We start from the raw sequence: 19,417 nt of genomic DNA, 5'->3' as shown, positions 1-19,417 counted from the left end.
CCTGAAACCATTCATCCATGATGTTCTGGGTTCGGCATAGTCAACAGGAGTTTGGTTGAACAAAGCGATGCTAATGCCGGCAATGGAAATCCGATGTGTTAAACTTAGATGACGTCATACCCTTAACGTGGTAATTAATTCCCAGCTAAAATAACTTTTTACAAAAAAGTTTTTGGCATCGCCTTCTGTTATAATCATTCTACTCTGGAGACAATAAATGCAGGAGTGTAAACGTAGCATCATGAAACATTTTGACATGGGATATAAAAAAATAAACTAATAAAAGAATAACATTAAAAAGTAAAATAATATTTTTTTTATATTTTTTAAAGATGCTCCACCGCCGACAGAGCATAAATGATATTCATCATTTGAACAGTAATCGGTGTTTAATCGTGTATATATATGTCTAGTTAACACCAAAATAATACAAAATAATTTATTTTGCCTTTTGTGCATGTGCAATCAGTACCTCATTTCATATAGGATATAGTGCCACGGAATTTTTTCGGGATAGAATTAATTATTTTTGATACTTTTAACTTGAAGTAAAATAAAATGCTCAAACTCTTTAAATGTGGTAATGGTGTAAATTAAGTAACTTTTGTAACTGATGAAAAATACTAAATCGTCTGCTTCTGTTTTTGATAGTGTAAAAATACCATTTGTCAGCGGTGGAGCATCTTTAAATATTATATCTTTATTCATCAAATAAATGTATATGTTGCTGATATTAATTGTCCTCTCGCACTAGGGCACTCATCATATACACACACAATTTTCTCATTCCTCGGCTTTCTTTTCGGAACTGTGTGAACAGGTTAAAATAGTCAATAAACATCACCATCAAACACTTTCTTGGATAATCTTTAATAACGTCTTATGAATATAGTCATTTCGAGGTTTTATTATGAACATAATTATTGACGATAAGAAGTTGCAAACAGTATTAACAAGCATCTTATTGAGAATTCGTAATATACATGTACAAACAACACTGTGCACCTTCTAAGTTGGTGGTTTCTTTATTCATGTACTCCTTTTAACAAAACGAATAACGGTTCACTGTATGACTGTGTAGTTCGGCGTCGGTTTTGTAATCTTCAAGGAAAGTCTCTCTAGGCCTGAGATTGGATTAGTTTTTTCTCCTGAATAGTCGCCAGTTTCATTATGACTTAGTACAGGGTTGTCTATGATGAAAGTGATAATATTCCATGGAAAATCAAGGATGCGTAAATGGTAGTTCCGTATGAATTGGTACAGATGTTTCTATTAATTAAAACAATTTATTATGCACAAGGAGACACCATTTTCTTGAAGCTGATTTAAATCTATTATTTACACCAGAACCATGTCTGTCAATTATAATTATACAGTCCTTCATTTAAGCAGTCATCCTAAAATCAGTTTCTTCAATCTGTCATCTTTATACACACGTTCCACTTTGTGTATATGTACAATATGAACATATTTTTCAAACGCTGTTTTGCATCGTAACTTTGAAAGCACGTGGTCAATTTAAAACTAAAGTAAAGTTTTTAAAACTCAATTTTGTTTTCCATTCTGCTTAATCAAACCATGGATTTGTTCATTGCTGTATGTTCTCATCTTTATACACACGTTCCACTTTGTGTATATGTACAATATGAACATATTTTTCAAACGCTGTTTTGCATCGTAACTTTGAAAGCACGTGGTCAATTTAAAACTAAAGTAAAGTTTTTAAAACTCAATTTTGTTTTCCATTCTGCTTAATCAAACCATGGATTTGTTCATTGCTGTATGTTCTGAGTTTCTCGTCACCAGGTGTCACTGTGTCAATGACCATGGCGCCCCCTACATAAGCAGTGGACGCAGCACTATAAGTGGGAAACATAAGAATAATCGGCTTCATAAAAGCCTGGCCAATCCGTTCCCCTAGGCGGCGCTCCGAGCGATCACACAACAGGAACCTGTATAACGATTGGTTTGATACTGTTAATACACAAATTTTAGCGATATTTCTATTTTAACGGTTTATGTTCGGTAGGCATATCGCTATATGTATTATTGTTAATACTCAAATTTTAGCGATAATTCTATTTTAACGGTTTATGTTCGGTAGGCATATCGCTATATGTATTATTGTTAATACTCAAATTTTAGCGATAATTCTATTTTAACGGTTTATGTTCGGTAGGCATATCGCTATACAAATGTATCACGATTTCTACAGTTATCTTCATACATTCTATCATAATAACTAGCTTACAACGTACTGTGTTGCTAATTAAGTTAAACAAGAGAACATAAGAAATACTCAAAATGGCTTACATAATCACCTTTTAGGTAAATTCAATATTGACTACATCTACCTGAACATGAAAAATAATTTATAACTGTATATTTCATTACGCATGAAAGGCGATGTTACCAGTCATCTACACATTCAGATGGATGACCTCTAAAAATATGACCCTCTAAAGATTTCTTCCATTGGTTTATTATTAGTAAGATGGTTTGCAAGTTCCTTTTAGCAAAATCATAAATAATTAATTTTATGAAAGATTTATACCTATTCGTTACACTTACCCGGGTTTAAATATAGATAATTTATCAAACGACATCTTCTTCAGAGCATCTTCAACCTCTCCCTGAAACATACAGTGTTTGCTATTAAAAAGCATTGATACTAGTTACAATAAACTTATTTTCAGCTACGACTAATTTTGCGTAATTTACATGTCTATTTTGATTATAATTCGCGTAAATAAATCGCCGTTAAAATGCTTCAGCTACAAGTAAAAATATAAAAATAAAAAAAATCGGGTATGGCTACGCCAGATACAGTAGAAGCAAAGTCTCTAGACTTAACGGTAACTTGGAATGCATGGGTTCTTGGAGAAAACATAACAGTACAAGCAACTATCGAAATGAAACCTGTAATGGCAATCTAGAGGTAAACTTCCATACCGGGGAACAACTTATTATGAAATACATAAAAAAATATCAACGGCAAAGTTTACTCGATGTGATGATTACGATTATGCTGCAATGACAAAGGTAATATTGTTCACAAACAATATCAAACTGTGATTGACAGGCACCTGATACTATTTGATAATCACAAAAATTGTAAAATAAATAAACTCATTTATAATTTTTTTCATAAATCTAATAGCATATATGGATTCCTTACAAAATCAGCTACCATGGCAGAATTTCAGTTTTATGTTTTAAAGAAAAACATTTTTTATATGAGCAAAATTTATAGGTTTCTTAAAAACATTAATAACAAAAGAAAATATATATCGATGGCTTAAGATGAGGTTACAACACCAAACATATGCAAGATTTCCTGTCTAATGTACGATAACAGTGGAGATTCATTTCGCTGTTTTGCCGTCTGGCGCAGTGATAGTCAACTACCGCGCTGCATTTAGGACGACGGCGGGAAACATAAAACGACCCGCGTTATGAAAATTAACATTTTATTTATTCTAATTAAACAGTTCCGAAGTGATGATAAGTGTGCTAGTAAACGTATAGTTAATAACTTCTGCGACTCTACAAAATTATTGATCTCGTTTTACATTCCTATTTTAAAAATTAAAAGCCGTTTCGGAAAGGTAGTGGCCCTTTAAAGAAAAAACATTTTTTATATGAAATTCTTTCCCTGAAGTGAAAGCTGCCAAAATTTTGTATTTCCAGCCATTTCCCCAAGTTGTCTCCCTTTTATACCCTATCTCCGGCCATTTAACTACAAAACCAAATAAGAATATACTGCCATCAAAAGTAGGCAAATATTATAACGGACAGAAAATAAAGTTGGAATTTTTTTATTTGCTTTGTTCCTTTGAATAATTTTTTCAGTTCTGCAATAGATTAATACAACAGGTAGGTCCTTCTTGAAAAATCTACATACCTTTGTTTTAATGTAGAGAAACATGCTATTTTTATCAGCTGTTGAAGCCGTCACAATACTGAAGTGTTGACAACCACTAGATTTAGCTATCTCGGCAGTTTTTAGAACATAGTCACGATCCACCTTGACGAATCCTTCCTGCAAGTGTAAATAGTAAGCAATGGTATTTTCTAGATATAAATATTGCTTTGTAGAATCGTTCCATGGGATTTTGATGTACATTTAACTAGTCATAAGTAGTATATGAAGGATCGTAGATAATTGTTTATTTCATATGAGATTTTCTTAAATCATTTTTTATATCTTTTATATTTGTGAGCCTTGGCGAGCAAAAATTAAAATTTCGAGACGAGTTTAATAAAATCTTATATGTAATGAGCACAACTTTAAGATACTGTTTATCACATAACTACAAAAACCTTCACTTCGAAGAATCTCACGTCAAATGTATTGCGAAAATCCAGCGGAGGCCGCCATTTTGTCACATCGTCCTTGAAATCCTGACGTCACGTCATTTTTCCTGACGTCATATTATTGTTTCTGTCACGACGTCACAATGGATTTTGAGCCAATGGAAATCGCTCCAGGCCATATTACACCAGTGACATATCAAACGGGCGAAATAATCGGATATCAGGCAGATTATGTGATAAAATAATTAAAAAAAATATTGTCATTTCTATTATTACAATCAACAGTACATATTCTATCATCATAATACTGGAATAATGATAAAATCATTTTGTATACTGACCTAAATCGTTATGATCGTTTTGTTATGATGATCATATCACACATATCATGACAAATAACTGTAAATGTATTAATTTACGCGAGGAGGAGATTTAGATCAGATATTCTGCAAACCATTCAAATGCTAATAATAAAAATATATCCACGTTTGCAGTAATAGAAGAAACTGATGATCTTACCATGACAGAATATATTCCATTCAAACCTATTGTTAACATTTTAAGTCTTCATTGGTTATTTTACTCAAGATAAAAAAAATGGTAATGTTGTCTTCACCATTGAGGTATTTCGAGTCCTTTTTAAAATACAGTAAAACACCCCTTTGTGACCACCTCTATATAAAGAACAATTGCTTAATATGACTAATATCAACACAATTCAACATGTGTATAACGGCCTGGGGAGTCTTTATAGTCAGGTTGACTTGTGTACTTAATGTAGAATTTCTCTTAATTTTATTAATTTTATCTTTGTTTACCTTTCCTCCTGCTTTGGCCTTTGTAGTCCCCAAACAACAATAGCCAACTTGTGCCCCCTGGAACGCCTCTGTATAATCGTCAAGTTTGTCATAATCGACAACCTTCTGTTCCTGTAGACAGATATGTTGCTGGATTTTATATAATTTATTTACAGATTTTGATAATATTAGCATTTGATTTGATATTGTTATCACTGATACACCAATTACCCTGTTTTATATTTCCTTATTTACATTGAAAACAGTCTTTTCATCAAAGGGTTCTATACGAAAGACGAAACGTCTCAGATTTGAGCAATTCAAACGGCCATCCACTGCCTTCAGTATGACATTCGTAGTTGCAAACAACAATATATACAAATAAATCTCTATTCTATTCGGCATTTTCCTTTTTACTGTAAGATGATAATGATGATGGTGAATAATGAATGATGTGAAGATATATTATGTATATGAAAATACTTTGAAAAATAAACAATTATAGAAAGAAAAAAAAACAAACAAACAATAATTATAATAAATATAGTATACGCCTAACAAGGCCCGAGCGAAATTAAATGTAAAAATTATTAATGAATATGATATAATAGATGTAAAGTATTGAATATTAAATTTGAGTTTTTCATTTCTTCCAGATTTTATTAAATGTTACAACAAATAAGGATCTTATTATTTATATAACGTTTATTTACTGCAAATGAATGAAGTTCATTAAACTAGTGTTACTTACGAATTCGGGTCCGGGATCAGGGGTAATGTCCACTTTCCGGCGACCAATGAGAACTACTTTGTTGAATATTCTATTTTTAGACAAGGCTTTAACAAGTTCCTTCCCACACTCTCCGGTATATCCTATTATGAAGGCAGACTTCCCCATGTTCTTGTACTCTTTAACTTTATCCTCATATTCCTCCGACATTCTAAACAACAATAGTATCAAATGTTTACATATGTCTTCATAAATAAATTAGTTCATTATACCTTTTAATAAAACTTGTACAAGAGCTGGTTTTCAAACAGTATTCAGTTGTTTTATGCCTTTTCAGTCAACGGTCGAAACTCTTTTCCCGAGGTGTTGGGACCAACCCAATGATCTGTTTCTCGAGGCCGGAGGATGGTTTTTATACATCAACAATTAAGTATGACGTCACCAATTAAGCGCATGTAAACGTTCTTGGTACTCCAGTTTCTTCATCCCTGTTTTGATTGTTAAAAGTTTAACTTTGATATTCCGCCATTTTAAAATGAATTCGAAACAAATGTGACTCAATTCTCCATACATGATAATTACGTAATATTTTCAAAGCAAATTCTGTTCTGTGTGTGTTTTAAAGTAAATCCAGCATTGTTTCTGAAGAAAAAAATGTTAAAATTGTATCGAGAAAATAGTTATATTGTTGACGCTGTGGCGTCACGAGGCTTTATGGGTAGCCATACAGCTTCAGGCGCCATGAGTGTATTGCCCTAGACCAGCCAGTATTACACGTGTAGGTATGAGAAAATATACTATATTCGCTATTTTTATGTGTCATTTATTGGGAGTACATGTATTCTCCGCCTATTTCTTTTGTCCAAATCGACTATCAAGAACACAGATCAACACATAAAAGTACTACTTATAAATATAAAAGTTATTATAATGTACAGGACAGACTGGTGTTTATTTTGCAGCTGTAGCGAAATTACTATTAATTAATATTTCAAACGTAATTGATTTGAAAATTTGTCAAAAAAGATAGAATATTACAAGCGTGTACGATTATATTACGGGTATTTGATAATTAAAATCAGATGTATGAAATTTATCTTTTAAGATCATTTAAGACGTTTTTAACTAAATATGTAAAAAACGAATTTAGTCAATTTCTTGAACTTATATTACTTAATTCATAAAACTTAAGTTTCGTGAAATAATATAAAATTACGCATTGGAGATAGGCCCAGCTTTGTGACAACGTTTCTCATTGTTTGACGTTATCGAATGCCACTAAGAGCGTTCCTCTGTAAATTCACTTGTAGCAGGAACAGGGGAATCTCAACATAAAAGGGGTAACTTAAAAGACACCTTTGTTGTTAATTATAAGGCTTGCGAAATATTTAAAAGCTGAAATCTTTCAATAAGCATATAATTTGATAGCACCTGTCTTAATTTGAAGTCATGAATGCTTTCTATTTTCCTCTTTCTGTATGATAAATTATCTCTAATATAAATCTCATTTATGTGACCTATTCATACACATAAAGTATCACCTAACGTGTGAATTGTCTATGTTGGAAGAACTTGAATAAAATATTTTACTTGTAATATTAAAGTGAACAGTCGGGCAAGGATTGCTAAAGTCGGTAAAAATGGTGTGAATGTATCCAGTATAATTTCTTATGAAATAGAAAAATAAAATCTCTCGCCAAAATCTGTCTGCGTACAAAGAAATTAATAACAATTATAGGAATCCTAAAACGTCCTCCCGGCTGACTATGTCCGTGGTTACATTCCCACGCAGCCTCGCTTTCAATGCTTCCAACTTTCCTTTACTTTAATGGTCAGAACTGGGAAACGTAAGCAGAACTTGGCCGTCGTATTAATATGTGAGAACTTTTGGAAGGCCAATGAACGCATTTAGACTGGTTTTCTTTGCCCGACTATTCACTTTAAAGGCCCACTACTTTTCCGAAACAAAACATAATGGTTTTTTAGAAACAATAATAATAAAAGAAATTGTATATCGATGGCCTAAGATAAGGTTACAACACCAAATAATTCCAAATTTTCCTGCGTAATCTATGTTAACATTGAAAATTCATTTCGCTGTTTTGCAATCTGGCGCAGTGATAATAAACTAACGCGTGGTATTTAGAACGAAGACGGGAAACACAAAACGGCCAGCGTTATGCAAATTAACATTACATTTATTTTAATTAAGTTGTTTAGGAGGTGATAATAAGTGTGGCATTAACGTTAAATTAATAACTTTTGCCACTCTACAAAATAATCAATCTCGTTTTACATTCCCATTTAAAAAAAATAAAAGCCGTTTCGGAAAGGTAGTGGGTCTTTAACCACAGATAAGTAACGATACAAAAATGACATGGAAATATATCCTGTTACGTAATTGTCACTAGAGATCAGACAACAGGATAAACCATCCTGAATTCCTCGGGTATTATCTATTCCCCGAGGAGTTCCGGATGCAGTATAAACTAGTTGGTTATCTACGGCGCTTCTGATTGGTAAACTCCAACAGCTCTTGATACCGATTGGCTTTCAACGTCGGATTAATTTTCATAGCGCATTTTCTTTTAAAAAATATTGTATTTACTATATAGCAGGTAGTTGCTTATTCAAAATATTAAACACTATAATATTGTCTCTCTATCTAGGCACTAAGGTGGTAGGGTTCCCTGAATGAAGTGAGTGAACATCTTCCCCAACTACTGTTTATCTAAACATTAGTCCATTTTCAATTTTTTAAAAGACACTCGCTAAAGCTCGTGCCTTTCAAAATTTGACAATTAACTAACTCGAGTTTGATAAACAAAATAAGCAACAGTCACGTTGGGGAACCTCTATGTCCCAAATTAGCCACCATAGTTTATAGGCATCAGTGATACTTACATATGTGTTGGTTGTTGTCGGTGGTATCAGTTTGGGGTTTAAATATATTGCATTTATTATGCCAAATATTTAAATATAATATAAAAATATTCTTTTGAGAATAGTGATCCCATTCAAGGATGTCAAGTTTATCGAGGTTTGAGCAGTTGATGCAAATTTAAATCGACAAAGACTTTGTGAAGGTCTATATACACGATACTGGTAATTAATTTAAACGTTGAATTACTAAAATCACATTAATTCTGTTCGTATGTCCTTTGAAAGAAATATCGCTGGTTTTGTAGATCCATTTTCGCTGCAAAAGCTAAGACGTTGGTGCTTAATGAAGTCTCGATAAATGACGACTGTCAGACAGAACCACAAACTCATGACCTAAGGCGAAAGACTTGTTGTAGATTCGGACACGTCAGGTCACTATTTGTCCACTAAGGACAGGGTCAAGCACAAATTAACTATATACATGACGGCTCTTTAACAACGAAAGACTGACCATTTGTGAATACGTGTAAATCATATTAGCAAATACATGTATAAGGAATAAAGTGTAGTAGCTTAAACAGTTGGATATTAATGAATAAATGGACTAATAAAGTACTGATATATAACACAAAGTGAAGGCATATTTTGTGATGACATTTGATATGTATACATATGTACGTACCTTTTATCCATACACCTCTTTCTGTCCGCCAATCCGCTATCAATTGTTCTATGTCAGCCTAGTTTGTCCAGTAGCTAGAACGTGCGATGACATTGTGTATTGTATGTGTGTTTAGTCGAGTATAAGTGCTACCCTAATTCACGTGAGATAACACCGATGATAAATGGAAAACACTACTACGCATGTGCTTGTCATTACGTAATATTTGTAATATTTACCCTTAGTCCGAAGAAAAATATTACTAGAAAAGGGATTGCGGTAAAGCAAAGGCAGTGGCTGGGGCAGAGGGTGGCGCAGGGAATGACTTTATTGATAACCAATGCTAGTAAAGACACACGAAAAGCAATTTATAAAGAAATGATACGGAAAAAAGGAATCAATCATAAATAAATGAATAAATTATTAATCATCATAGCTAAAATAATTCTGTTATTGCAAACTTAAGTAATTTTAGCCAATTTTGTCTAAATAGTTGAATGCTTTATAGTTTAAATAAATGTTTGGATTGTAAACGTACGTATTTTAACACAATCATGATATGTATCTTCTAAGTATTAACATCAAAGTTCAAAACAGAAGGATATATTCCATATTGGAATTGTGCATTGATAAACATATAGACATATCTGAATATGCATTCTCGTATTATTATGTTACAAGTGCTTTAAAACCATTCGGTTTCGAAATAACATACAATTAAAGTTGAATTTATAAGGTCATGTTCTAGTTACCCAATAAATGTTCTTTGTGTTCTTGAAACGTCATTCAACAAGGCGATGCACTTAACCCAAATTATAGCATTATTTTTTTTATTCACATGTTTATGAAATAAAAACATACATCACTTTTCAACATATATAATCATATTTAATAAAATCAGAAACATAATTAGAAACAACAGATTAAACATTTCTACATTGTAAACATTATGTAATAATTTTAGTTAAACGTAAATAGTAATTATTATATGGCTGTGTGTTTTGCTCGCTCCTGATCGGCTGAAACTACGCTTTACCGCAACGATACAACACAATATCCACCAGAAAATTCGGAACTATGCATTGTGACGTCATCCCAGGTTGATATAAGTTTCCAAAACTCCCAGGTCGTACCCAAATATAGAAATATTTAAGCAATAAACTGTTACCAGATTGGACATACAGTTGATATGAAGCCCATCCGGAAGGAAGATAAATAGAATGGCGCCCGTTAGGGCGCCATGAATATTTATATTTCGGACGGATGGGCTTCATATCAACTGTATGTCCAATCTGGTAACAGTTTATTACATATATTTCCATTACGATCCTTCGAATTCAAAACTAGACACGTGTATCCTTTAAATTTCCCGCTTGCGCTAGTGTTGACGTCGCCAAGTTCAATAGACGGAACAGCAATAGCATCAACTTCTGAATATAGTTCAACACAAAACGGTTTGAAACAAGCGAACAAATGAAAATTATGCGATGACGTTTTTTTATACAAGTGATTTTGTCAACACGATAATACTATTAGATTTCATAGACTACACAACTTTAAAACCACTTTTGAAATTATTTGACCGTTATGTATAGGCGTAAGTATACATTGAATACATTGTCAGTGACGCGGCGGAAAAATAGCTTTACCGCAACGATACAACACAATATCCACCAGAAAATTCGGAACTATGCATTGTGACGTCATCCCAGGTTGATATAAGATTCCAAAACCCCCAGGTCGTACCCAAATATAGAAATCTTGCATTGTGACGTTATGTAAAATGACGTCACAAGCACTTCACGGGTTGATATAAGATTCCAGGTCGTACCCAAATATAGCGTAAAGGGAATTACCGTGACGTCAAATGTATATTGTGACGTCATCATTCAGCGAGATGTATCGGGGAGCCGCAGGTTTACTGGAACCAATGTGACCCTGCCAATATTTGTGTGTACATTTTTGTCAGATTTTTCAATTAAGAAAAAAAAATGTATTACGTGTTGTTTTCTATGTTTGGTTAATATTAGCAACTTTCATTTTTCTCTTCGAAATTATTCAACAGGACTATTGATTATCGGGGAGAGGGGTTGCTCAATATCATGAAGAGGAAATACATGTACATATACATGTAGTCAAATGGTTTACATTATGTAAATGCCATATAATAAAACAGATATAGACCTATTTTCAGGTGGATACGTTGATTTATCAATCCTCGAAATTGATATAACCCTCTGCCTTCTGCCTCGGGTAATATCACTTCCTCGAGTTGATAAATCATCGTATCAACCTGAAAACAGGTCGATATTTTTATAATGTTGTGAGTGAATATTGATGCGAACGAAGGGGCCTGTAAGTCTGTGATATGTAATTGCGTGATTGGCATCAGTCTTTCAGCACTGATAACGGCAATAAAGCTGATTATTTCTTATTGAAAATATAGTCATCGACTTAAATAATAATAATAGTAAATGGTTAATTATTCATATATTCCCGAAAAATATTAATCAATCAAAATTAAAATTAAAAATCACAAAATCACTTACTTGTAAAAACAACTGGAGATAATTTTAATACGTCAATTTTACTGTAAAACCGAAAAAAAATTGCCATGAAAATAATTACAATGTCCCCGACACACATACTCAACAAATATACTGCCCGTTTGATCTATGAAGACTTATTTTTCTTCAATTCAAATTGCGTCAGTACGAACAGAGTGAAACGAAGAGAATTAACTCTGACAGATCAGATTTCTAGAATCTCAACAAATCTGACAATTTTATGTTGGCAAGATATTTATCTACAATTACTACATGGTTTTGATAATTAATGCAGTAATAAAAATCGTAAAGCCTCTAAAACAAAACAGCTATAGAACGCGAATACAGAAACTGATATTAAAGTGAGTTTTATTTGCAAAAAGGAAAAAAACAACTCAATTTGAAATTGGTTATATTGCAATACCGCAAAATAATCGGATTTCACTGTAAATAATATCAATGTTTTTTTACTCAGGGTAATATGGCAAGGGTAACCTGTGCTGCACAGGATATAAATTAACGACATTAAGTAAAAATATAATTAGACCAGTAAAATAGGCAACAAATGACGCTGAGTATTCCTTACACATTTTCATAAAACAAAAAATGTAAAAGCATCTTTCCTGATTGGCGCACCGCAAAGCTCACAAATAAAAATGGCTTCCAACAGAACAATTGAAATTGCTAAGCGATATCATTATATCATTGTTTAATTTCCCTATTCTTTTCAAGTAAAGTATTAAGCTTTCGCGTAGCCCACTTAGCTTTTCGGGAATCTAATATTTGTTGTCCTTTGTGGTTCTCTTTCACAATATCATTTATTTTACTTATTTTGCTGACACAGACTATGAATCTGTGCGTTATTGTAGATTCTGGGATTCTCTTCACCGGGCGTAACCGTATCGATAACCATAGCTGTACCTACGTAAGATGTTGGCACAGAACCAATTGTCGGGAAAAAGTAAATCCACGGTTTCATAAAGGTCAAGGCCACTTTTTCCATTATACGTCTTTCAGTCCGATCACACAATAACCCACTGCGGATACAAATACAAACATCATAAAACGACAGAAGAAAATGTAAACACTATGTCAATAAAATTATATAAAAACACATGCTAAATGTATATATGTGCAGTCTAACTCGTGTAAAATTACATAGGAGAAGAATTAAGGACTCCGGAGGAGAAAGCGTCCATTGCTTTACGACAGCATACGCTATACTAATTTATATCAAATTTCATTTTAGTCGTTTTAAATCGAGAGGCGTTTATAAATTAAAACCGTTTGATGAGAAATATGTTTAAATACAAATAATCTTTAAAATTTTTAACAAATAATCTGTTATTTATGAGTAATAAAGCATGATCCAGTTAATACACAGTAACGATCGCGAAAAACAAGAGTTTCAGGGTTAATAGATGTGAAACCACAATATATCCTCCAATGAACTTCATGAAAAGAAGATTATTCTCAAGGAAATAAAGCATGATGCAATGAATACATTGCAACGATTACGAAAAACAAGAGTTTCAGGGTTAAAATATATAACATATCTAACATCACAATGTTACCTCCAATGAATTATAGAATGAGGATATTATTCTCATGGAAAGACGATGACACGATTACAATGTATATACTTACGCTGGTTTGAATATAGATAACTTGTCAAATGCCATCTGTGTAAGAGAGTGTTCCACTTCACCCTGTAAATAATAATAAAAAAAAACCATCAAAACATGTACAAATATACATATACATTCACAACACACAAAATACCTTTATTTTATTCTCGCGTCAACGATGTTCCACCAGCGACAGAACATCAACATCATTTAACAATAATTGGTGTTTAATCGTGTCTAATCAACATAAAAATAATAACAGAAAATATTTCTTCGGCTTTTGGTGTATGCGCAATCGGTACTTCATTCCACATAGTACATACGTGTAGTACCACGGATTTCTTTCCGGACGCAATCATTTATTTTAAATATTTTTATATTAAAGTAAAACTTTTCAATGATGGTAATGGTGCAAGGTAAATAACTTTCGTAACTGAAGAAAAATACTAATTCGTTTGTTCCTGATTTTTATAGAGAAAAAAATACTATTTTGGAGCACCTTTAACAATTATGGAAATATAAAAACAATAATTATAGGTTTAAGTTCAAGCCAATGACACTTTGATCCATAGACTCGTCTTCGATGTGGTCGAGATAAAAATATACTTTGTACATTTATGATATAATAATTAACTTTTATACGTTTTCATACTAAATCCAACTCTCTGATAGGCAAATTCTTTTTCTTCATATACTATGAAGAAAACATCCGAGAATGGCTCGAAAATCCGGCGTAATCATGACGTTACAATAGAGACGTCGACCTTGATTTAGAAAAAAAATAATCCAATGGAAAATCAAAAGAATCGTACGTTCAAATGTACTCTATGTTATCAAGTAATCTGAAAATTAATTATAAGCATTGATGTAACTATTTTTTAACTTCATAGGGTTATGAAATAAATTTTGTTTGCAAACTTTTGTGAGAATCCGCTACGAGGATTCACACAGTTTGCAAACAAAATTTCTTTCATACTCCTATGAAGTTAAAAAAAATAGTAGCATCAATGCTAAAGAGTGTATACTCAATATATGTTCTAAGACAATATCATCGTCAGCTTATCAAAGAAAATAAGAAATTGCAAACTAAAACGCCCCCATAAAGCTTGAAAATAGTTTCCATGTGTGTAGCCAATCAGAAGGCAGTATTCTGTCACGTGATGTTCTAAAAGACAATAGTGCCCTCTCCATCAGGACAAAATTTATAAATAGGTTCATTCTTGTTGAACTTTATCTTGTTTAATATGTTCTTACCTTGATTTTGACGTAGAGAAGCATACTGTCCTTGTTAGCTGTAGATGCCGTTATAACACTGAAGTGTTGACAGCCTGTCGACTTCGCTATCTCGGCGCTTTTTAGTACATAATCGCGATCGACTTTGATGAATCCTCTCTGGAAGAAACCAAAGAAAATCAGCGAAATAATACAATGATTTACAACATAACTTCCAGGTTTGTAATATAACCAAGTATCATTTGAATGCCGAGGATAACACAGAGATTTATGAAAGCAAATTATTTGATAATCACCTATATGCAGACAATAGTATTTTTAATTCGGGATAATTAAACATTTCTATTTCTAAACAAAATCGCGACATTTTTGACCCTCAACATTAATCCCTTATACGGTGAATTTGCAGTTTTTCCTTTTTTTCGTTAAGGTCTAAAAGTGTCTTTGAATGGCGGCTCGAAAACCTAGTTAACCTAGAAAACCAGTTACATTGTATATAAAACGGAAAGTTAAATCGATCATAAAAGCAAAACATTTATTACTCAGTACCTTTCCGGCTTTTCCTTTCGTAGTTCCTAAACAACAATAACCAACTTGTGCCCCCTGGAATGCCTCTGTGTATTCTTCGAGTTTGTCAAAATCTACCACTTTTTGTTCCTGTAGATAAAACGGCAGTAATACATTTTATTACTTTTGAAAATTTATGTAACAATGTATATTTTTGCTGCAGTGGAATCTATTTTTAAAATAAGAAGCGCGTAAAATTAGTTTTTAAAACTAATTATGACGACGAACTCTCGTCTAAAATATCATTAGCAAATCACGTGCGACGTTATAAACCAGAATGTTGTTGTCTTTTTTAAATAAATATTTTAGTGTTTATTAAGTAAAATGAAAATATTTGATACAATCAACTTTGGACGATAAAAGCAGGTTTAATTAGTCTTTTGATATATAACTTGAGGTATACGTACAAACGCTGGTCCAGGGTCAGGGGTCAGGTCCACCTTCCGACGACCTATGAGAACAACTTTATTGAATATTTTATTTTTAGACAAAGATTTAACAAGTTCTTTCCCGCACTCTCCGGTATATCCTAAAATGAAGGCAGTCTTCCCCATTTCTCTGTACTGTTTTGCTCGATCCTGGAACTCTTCGGACATTCTTCACGCAATAAATAAACAAAAGAAATTATAAAACTTTCATCGAAAGACGAAGTTAGCGAATATATGGTCATGTTCCAAAATTTGTGCAAATATATATAGAAAACCTTGTGAGCTGCCTACTGATCAAGCTGGCCACCGAATCCTACGATGTTTTTCTCAGCAGAACTATAATACTAGATTATCTCCCTCTAGCTTGAAACTAGAATGTGCCGTAGAGACAAAACTATCAAGCCACATTTTAGTGGTGTTTCTACTTTCTAATAGTCTAGTGGCCAGTCTATCTAAAGACCATAATAGAAGCTATGCACACACATACAATGTGTACATGCGTATACTATCTAAAGCGGTTGTGTGTACACATTGATTTCCCATGACTTGCATCGTTCAGTAATTAAGAGTTGGTAATTAATGTACATAGTAAACAAGTCACTCAATTATACACATTCCCAGTGGTCAATAAGCGTAACGGTAAGATAATTGTGTATGTGTGTATAGTGAATACACATAAAGTAATACAATGTTATGCTTACATATACAGACTGACATTCATATCAGTTTACCCGTATACTGTATAGTAGTCTAATACGAAATATTCGTGTGTACCAAGTCGATGGAGCAATAGTCATTATATCTGTATAATGCAATACGTTGTAATTATATTTCTGGTCTAATAACAACCAAAGCGAAACAACGAAAGCTTCTACACAACGCACGTATCCTATGATAAAGTATATAATCCATAAGTCAGAAACAAAATGGTGGATGGGATTTATTTACTATCCGGAACAACAACCCGTATATCTTCGTAGGTCACTGAGATGATTCAGCATTTTTGTGTTATAATACGTATTCTGTATAGACAATGTTTAAACAGATAAATAAATAAAATACATATCTGAATACTTACGTTTACGATATTATTAGATATCCTTTGAAAAATCAAACGTAAAATGTCCCATACGTTATACATTAAAGGCCTCTTACCAGATAACTAACTATTACCGACTTTACGGATGAGAGAATCTCACTGTATGGAATCCTCGCACGTATGCGTATGTTTGGATCGTGTTCCGGTTTCATTTCGAACCGAAGAGAATGGGGTATGATCAGTTAAGTGTGATTTTTAATGGATTTCAATAATTTTAAAGATTATTGAAATAACTAGTTAGCGCAATACTGATTGTAAACCAATTAAAACGATCCTTTGTCGTTTAAACATATTCTTGTTCCAAATATTGAAACACATTTACACAAATTTATGTGCCATATAATCGAATGAGTGGTGTTTTTTGATGTTTTATATGTATCCTGAGTGACATCGTGACTCTTCAAATGATGGGTGTGAAACTATAAACTATCAACATCCTTTACCGAACACTATGTTGTGTTCATGATGTGCGAGATAAGTAAAACTACGAGATAAGTAAAATTATTTATATTGCTGTTGTTTTTGACATGATGCTCCGGTTTGGCTTTTGGCTTTTTCTTCTACTTCAGATGTACTAAAGTGATCTGTTGTTGTCACAAATTGTAGAACAGCTGCAAAAGAGACACATAAACTATTTACTAATGCGAAAAATTTTGGAACACAATGCGTCAAGTAAAAAACTACCAATCGAAGTCATTTCTGGTGGAGAACTAAAAAATTCAATGATTTGCATATGAAACCAGTCTCCAGGTTCATAAAAACAATCTTAGACCTAAGTTTAGAGTAAGCCAAACAAAAACATGTACTACGTATTCTTGTAACGTCACTTTTTATTTTGCTATACATATATATTTCTAAGCACATGGACTCGTTCCTGGTGATGACATATGTACTGCCCTCCAAAAGTTCTATTACACGAACAAATTAAAAAATATACATAAAGTACAGAAATGTGTAAATCTTGGTAATACAGACATCAGTATAAATTAGTTATCACCTTATTTATCTGCTCTAACTCATTAATTGTTTTTTGAGAGTTTTCTCAGAGATCGGTAATGTATGTAAATAGACGTTACCCATCTTACATTTATAAATCTCTCACCACTAGGAAAGGGTCCAGAGAGACTGTTTAAACTTAAAATTGTGGTCTTTGGGTCGGGTGTCTATTTTACTATGCTTCATAAGTTTCAAAGGGTAAATTCCAAATTATTATGTTACCAGAATACTCAATACACATGTAATTTTCTTAATTTTTTTTTATCAAAAAGTTAGGTCGTTTAACTAAAATGGTATCATCACGGCAATCAAATAAAAATCTGCTAAAAGGTCAAATGGCTATCAAACATTTAAATTATCGATAGAATAAGTCTAATAAATATCAGAATATCCACCGAACAGGAATTTAAAAAAATCCAAACCGTGGCTCTCCATTTTTAAAGAATGGATCCAAACACGTAACATCTCTACGACAATGCATCATAATTTTGGGCAAGAATAAACATGTAACGTCGTCTGTGTGGATGTGTACATGGCACACTGATAATGGAATGTTTATACTTGAAAACTTCCAATTCAGATTTTTCTTTGCACTTTATCTAAACTATTATCATCTGTAATTTATGGAATTCTATGAAATACAGTTACGTTATTGTCTTAACATAAAACCGGAAGACGATCCAAACATACGGATGCCGACTCGGAATCCATACAGTGTCTCTACTGCCGATTGAGGTTAAACCGATATCTAGTGCACGTGTACCAGGGGATTCTAGCTCTTCCATATTCTCAATACAGAGGCGTGTTTAGGATGGCGAGCTTTCGCGAGCGTTAGCGGACAGTCATCACTGAACGGACATGGACGGAGTGCTCTATAGGGATGTTTTAATATATATTTAGTCTGATAATTCTTCCAAAAACGATGCACGTTAGACCACCATATCGAACGCGCGCGAGAGCACCCGCTACCATTCAGGAAATTTCTTGTCACCGGAAAGCACGTCAACCTGAACACGCCTCTGATTTACACATAGATATAGTAACCCAGGCGTGAAGAGGCTACGTTTATGGAAATATGGTCATCCTTCCGATTATCAGCTCTCTATATATCGGTCATTATGTTTTGATATTACGGTCATTTCGGAGAAATACCATAAAATTATGCACTTTCTAGATAAACCGATAGGGCTATCATATACAGCAGGTTAAACTCTTCTTTCGAACAGCAATGGGAAACTTAACACACGAAAAAAAGCCAAAAACCGAAGCTTACTGTTTCTCCGACATCCATTTTTGATGACCGTAATATATATACTATGGTCATCAGTGTGTGCACAATGCAGACAGGTCCATTTGGGGAATGACGCACATGACTTCTCGAGTCGAACACAAGACACTGCCATTTACAAACTGTAGTATTTAAAGTGAAAACTCTCACTGGCTATTTCATTATATTAAAGACATGAGTAAAAAATCATATCATAAAATAAATTTAAAACAATCTGATCATTGGCATCAATGCTGTGGACCAA

The 19,417-nt window shown here is 33.1% G+C and overlaps 2 protein-coding genes across 4 annotated transcripts; both read right to left on the bottom strand.

Moving 5' to 3' along the window:
• Window positions 1-306: 306 nt before the first annotated feature.
• LOC138330283 (oxidoreductase HTATIP2-like) lies at window positions 307-9,690 on the bottom strand. The gene is made up of 6 exons (XM_069277776.1): window positions 9,410-9,690; window positions 5,866-6,055; window positions 5,136-5,246; window positions 3,905-4,042; window positions 2,572-2,633; window positions 307-1,952 (listed from the first exon to the last, which is right to left on the bottom strand). Exons 1-6 carry the CDS (start codon window positions 9,418-9,420, stop codon window positions 1,730-1,732), a joined length of 735 nt encoding a protein of 244 aa, XP_069133877.1. The 5' UTR covers window positions 9,421-9,690; the 3' UTR covers window positions 307-1,729.
• A 1,332-nt stretch (window positions 9,691-11,022) lies between these two features.
• Window positions 11,023-17,022, bottom strand: LOC138330284 (oxidoreductase HTATIP2-like). Of its 3 annotated transcripts, none has more exons than XM_069277779.1 (6): window positions 16,869-17,022; window positions 15,770-15,959; window positions 15,345-15,452; window positions 14,817-14,954; window positions 13,582-13,643; window positions 11,023-12,971 (listed from the first exon to the last, which is right to left on the bottom strand). In XM_069277779.1, the coding sequence occupies exons 2-6, from the start codon at window positions 15,956-15,958 to the stop codon at window positions 12,758-12,760; spliced, it is 711 nt and encodes a 236-aa protein (XP_069133880.1). In that variant the 5' UTR covers window position 15,959; window positions 16,869-17,022; the 3' UTR covers window positions 11,023-12,757. The 3 variants fall into 3 exon arrangements, with proteins under 3 accessions (XP_069133880.1, XP_069133879.1, XP_069133881.1); XM_069277778.1 differs by lacking the exon at window positions 16,869-17,022 and adding an exon at window positions 16,492-16,861; XM_069277780.1 differs by lacking the exon at window positions 16,869-17,022 and adding an exon at window positions 16,522-16,860.
• Between the last annotated feature and the right edge of the window lie 2,395 nt (window positions 17,023-19,417).

Source organism: Argopecten irradians, chromosome 8 (assembly GCF_041381155.1).
Source record: "Argopecten irradians isolate NY chromosome 8, Ai_NY, whole genome shotgun sequence".
Lineage (NCBI taxonomy): Eukaryota > Metazoa > Mollusca > Bivalvia > Pectinida > Pectinidae > Argopecten > Argopecten irradians.
This window is presented reverse-complemented; position numbering and strand designations above follow the sequence as displayed.

Excerpts from the sequence above, each read along its gene's own strand:
- LOC138330284 (XM_069277778.1), bottom strand. The coding sequence starts at position 16,511 with ATGAATGTCAGTCTGTATAT. Across the intron at positions 15,960-16,491 it reads ATGAATGTCAGTCTGTATAT|AATGTCCGAAGAGTTCCAGG; the intron begins GTAAGCATAACA and ends TATTGCGTGAAG. Across the intron at positions 15,453-15,769 it reads CTGACCCTGGACCAGCGTTT|GAACAAAAAGTGGTAGATTT; the intron begins GTACGTATACCT and ends TTTTATCTACAG.
- LOC138330283 (XM_069277776.1), bottom strand. Across the intron at positions 5,247-5,865 it reads CTGATCCCGGACCCGAATTC|GAACAGAAGGTTGTCGATTA; the intron begins GTAAGTAACACT and ends ATCTGTCTACAG. Across the intron at positions 4,043-5,135 it reads AGGCCAAAGCAGGAGGAAAG|GAAGGATTCGTCAAGGTGGA; the intron begins GTAAACAAAGAT and ends TTACACTTGCAG.